Consider the following 3,021-nt stretch of genomic DNA (forward strand, 5'->3'; position numbering starts at 1 on the left):
CAACAAGAAAACACTATGTACATCCAAAGTGCGAGTCACGCTCCGATTACTTGGTTAAAAAAAATAATAACCTGAACAAGTATTTTGAAGTTAGGCAAAGTATATTCGGGTTAGCTGCAAAAACTTGTTGCGTAAATTTTATAAGATAGTCCTTGTTTAAAAATTAAGTGAAGCACTCTGTACTTAAGGCATTAACACTTTATGGTGAGCCACTAACAAGGGCAAATAAAAAATGCAAACATTATAATATGATAAACACGTTTATTTCTAGTCGCACATAGCCTCACAACCATAAATGTAAGAAACACTCTTATTCCAGATATATAATATGAGGTTTATCATACATTCATTTAATATTACCGCTTATCTCTATTGCCTTAGCAGATTTTCAATACATTTGCTTGTTAAGAACTTAAACTGTATTATAGTTTTTTTTCTTATTTGTCTTTCTTGTAAACAATAATTTCTTAAGCCTTTGCTTTAAAATTACAAAATTAAATGTGTTAATAATATTTTGGCTGTCACAGAACGCCCGGAATATGTTACACATTACAGTTTCTAGCAGAATTCATATTTAACATTAATTCAATTTCCGAAGTACTTCACATAAAAGTCAGATTTTCTATTATGAAGTTATTCTTTCGATGATTGATTTTTATTATATTTCTTTCGATGGTTTTAAGGTATGCGATAGTTAATCGATTGTTTACATAATAAGACAAGTAAGAGAAAAAGTATCAAGCTGTTTACAAAACATTTATCTATACTTTTACAGCTGATTAGCTAAGACGGTCAGTATGTTAAATGTTGTAGTTTATTTACAAATGTATTGAAAAATGTAAAATTATACATGTCAGCAAAAAAAATTCTCGGCGCTGGTAGGTAATTTCTCGACTACGCGACGGCTTAAAATATGGGACTCGTAATTACCAACTTTGCGCACTTGTATCATAAATAACTAAGTATTATAATGATATGAATATAAATAAATTAGCTTTCCAACTTAGCTTATCTAAAATGATTAACAAGGGAAGAACTCTACTATTAATTCATTGGCCATCGACTTAATATTAAAGATAAAGAAAGTGTTAAGATATTTATGCATAATATATATCGCACATTACGGGACCGACCGAGATTTAAGTACTAAAAATTCGTCATTAAATTCATATGACGTCATAAAAAATAATTTCCAGTACTAAAATTTTGTTGCATACTTACGTTGCACCATCACTATTTGTAACTCTTCTACATTAAAAAATAACTAATGATCGTATAAATTTTTGTTTATTTAAAGTTATAGATGGAATGTTGAGTGGTGAAACGGCATTTGGCAACGCGTCCCCGACCTTTTGTTTCACATGCAACGACACGGATCGTCTTCAGCACGCCTTCGATTATCAAAAAGGTCGCATGCAAGATTCACCTAATAATACACTTAAACTTAAATATTATACAAAGCTATCTACACTGCGAATTATCACTGAAAAGACCACGAGGTCAAGGTAACTTTTAATATTTGGTAATGTTACACGCATCAGTCCTAGCGACGCATAATGTGACTTACAGGGCCAAGGATATGACCAGAACCTGCCTAAGCGAACAAACGTGCCAGAGCGTATACCAGCAGGGATGCGGCGAGCGTGGGAGCTGCCGCGGATGATTGCGGAGGTTTTTCTGGCATCAAATCCTCGGCATATATATAGCTTTTCAGCCCAGTGTACGACCTCAGAATCCTATAGTTGACTTCATCTACAGATACTTGGTTTTTCACGAAATTATACAATCTGTTCACAATAACATACAGGTTGCCGCGATCGTCGAAAGTGAAGCGGTCCACCCACTGGATGTAGTTTGGATCGCGGGCGATCGTACGTTGACCCGTGCGGAAATCGACAGTGGTGTTCCACTCTGCTATGGTTGAGTTGCCAATCAGTCCGAAAAAGAGTGCGCCCGTTGAGTCCATTTTCATACCGTCGGTTTGTGAGGCTTTAGTACCGAGATTAACTACGTAGGGACGCAGAGCTCCTTCACCCATGACAGCCAGAGATTCATTTCGTAGCACAGATGCATTGATAGCGTACATATTAAAACTTGCAAGCGGGCAATAGTAAACCGTTCGGTCTACAGTCTCATCTTCAGTTAAAAACTGTGGTCCCATAGCAATGCCGTCGATGTTCACGGGAAGGTTTACTGTGGTGCCATTGATGCGGAAAATTGCAGCTTCCGGAACCGATGACATTGACTTTGTGTCGCGCAACTTCCACGACTTTTTATCGCTTAATCTGAACACGATGATACCTGGATCCACCGCGCTGTTATCGGTTATATACGCGAAATCACCATCACGATTATCAACCACTAAATCGTTTAAGTATGTCGTGCTAGGATTGACTATGTCTGCTGGTAGGGGGTAGCGCTCTAATTTGTTCTCCCCTGTTTTCAGATCAATTAACACTATCGAAGGCGGACACTTAGCGTTTGGGCTTTGTGTCAGAGTACCGACGCGACCGTTATCCAGAATCCACATCATACCATTGCGATCGATTTCGATGTTCTGCACAAACTGTAGAGCGTAACAATCGTCCATGGTGTTGGCGCTCCAGCTGGGAAAAGGTTTCAGCTTCGGAGCCGTCGTATCATTTTGATTTGTAGGGATGTATGCGAGAGTGGCCGGTACACCATCGAGCATTCGGGGTAGCGTGAGAAATATATTGTCCTTGTAAAAGTTGATGCCCGATATTAACACATTCTGGGGGATGTAGCGGCTGGTGTTGAGGAAGGTTTCACGGTCCTTCGGAGATTCCCACTCGAAGTCGACAGTCCGCCACTCGTATATTACTCTGAACTGTTCGCGATGCAGAGGCGGAGGACGCGGCAGCTTGTCCTGTGCCGCAGCAGCAGCAAGAAACACGATAAACACGGCAAGTTTCATAGTTCGCTCGGAGTCGACTCGGTTACGTGTAGCGCGGCCGGCGCTTGCTATGTGACTGACTGACTGAAGCCCGACCACCTCGCCGT

General features: G+C 39.8%; 1 protein-coding gene across 1 annotated transcript; it reads right to left on the reverse strand.

The window, feature by feature from the left end:
- Positions 1 to 241: 241 nt before the first annotated feature.
- On the reverse strand, positions 242 to 3,021 carry LOC120629226 (protein yellow-like). The gene has a single exon (XM_039898093.1). It carries the CDS (start codon positions 2,933 to 2,935, stop codon positions 1,595 to 1,597), a length of 1,341 nt encoding a protein of 446 aa, XP_039754027.1. The 5' UTR covers positions 2,936 to 3,021; the 3' UTR covers positions 242 to 1,594.

Source organism: Pararge aegeria, chromosome 14 (assembly GCF_905163445.1).
Source record: "Pararge aegeria chromosome 14, ilParAegt1.1, whole genome shotgun sequence".
Classification (NCBI taxonomy): domain Eukaryota; kingdom Metazoa; phylum Arthropoda; class Insecta; order Lepidoptera; family Nymphalidae; genus Pararge; species Pararge aegeria.

Bases quoted from the DNA above. Each gene is read 5' to 3' on its own strand.
- LOC120629226 (XM_039898093.1), bottom strand. From the start codon at position 2,935: ATGAAACTTGCCGTGTTTATCGTGTTTCTTGCTGCTGCTGCGGCACAG.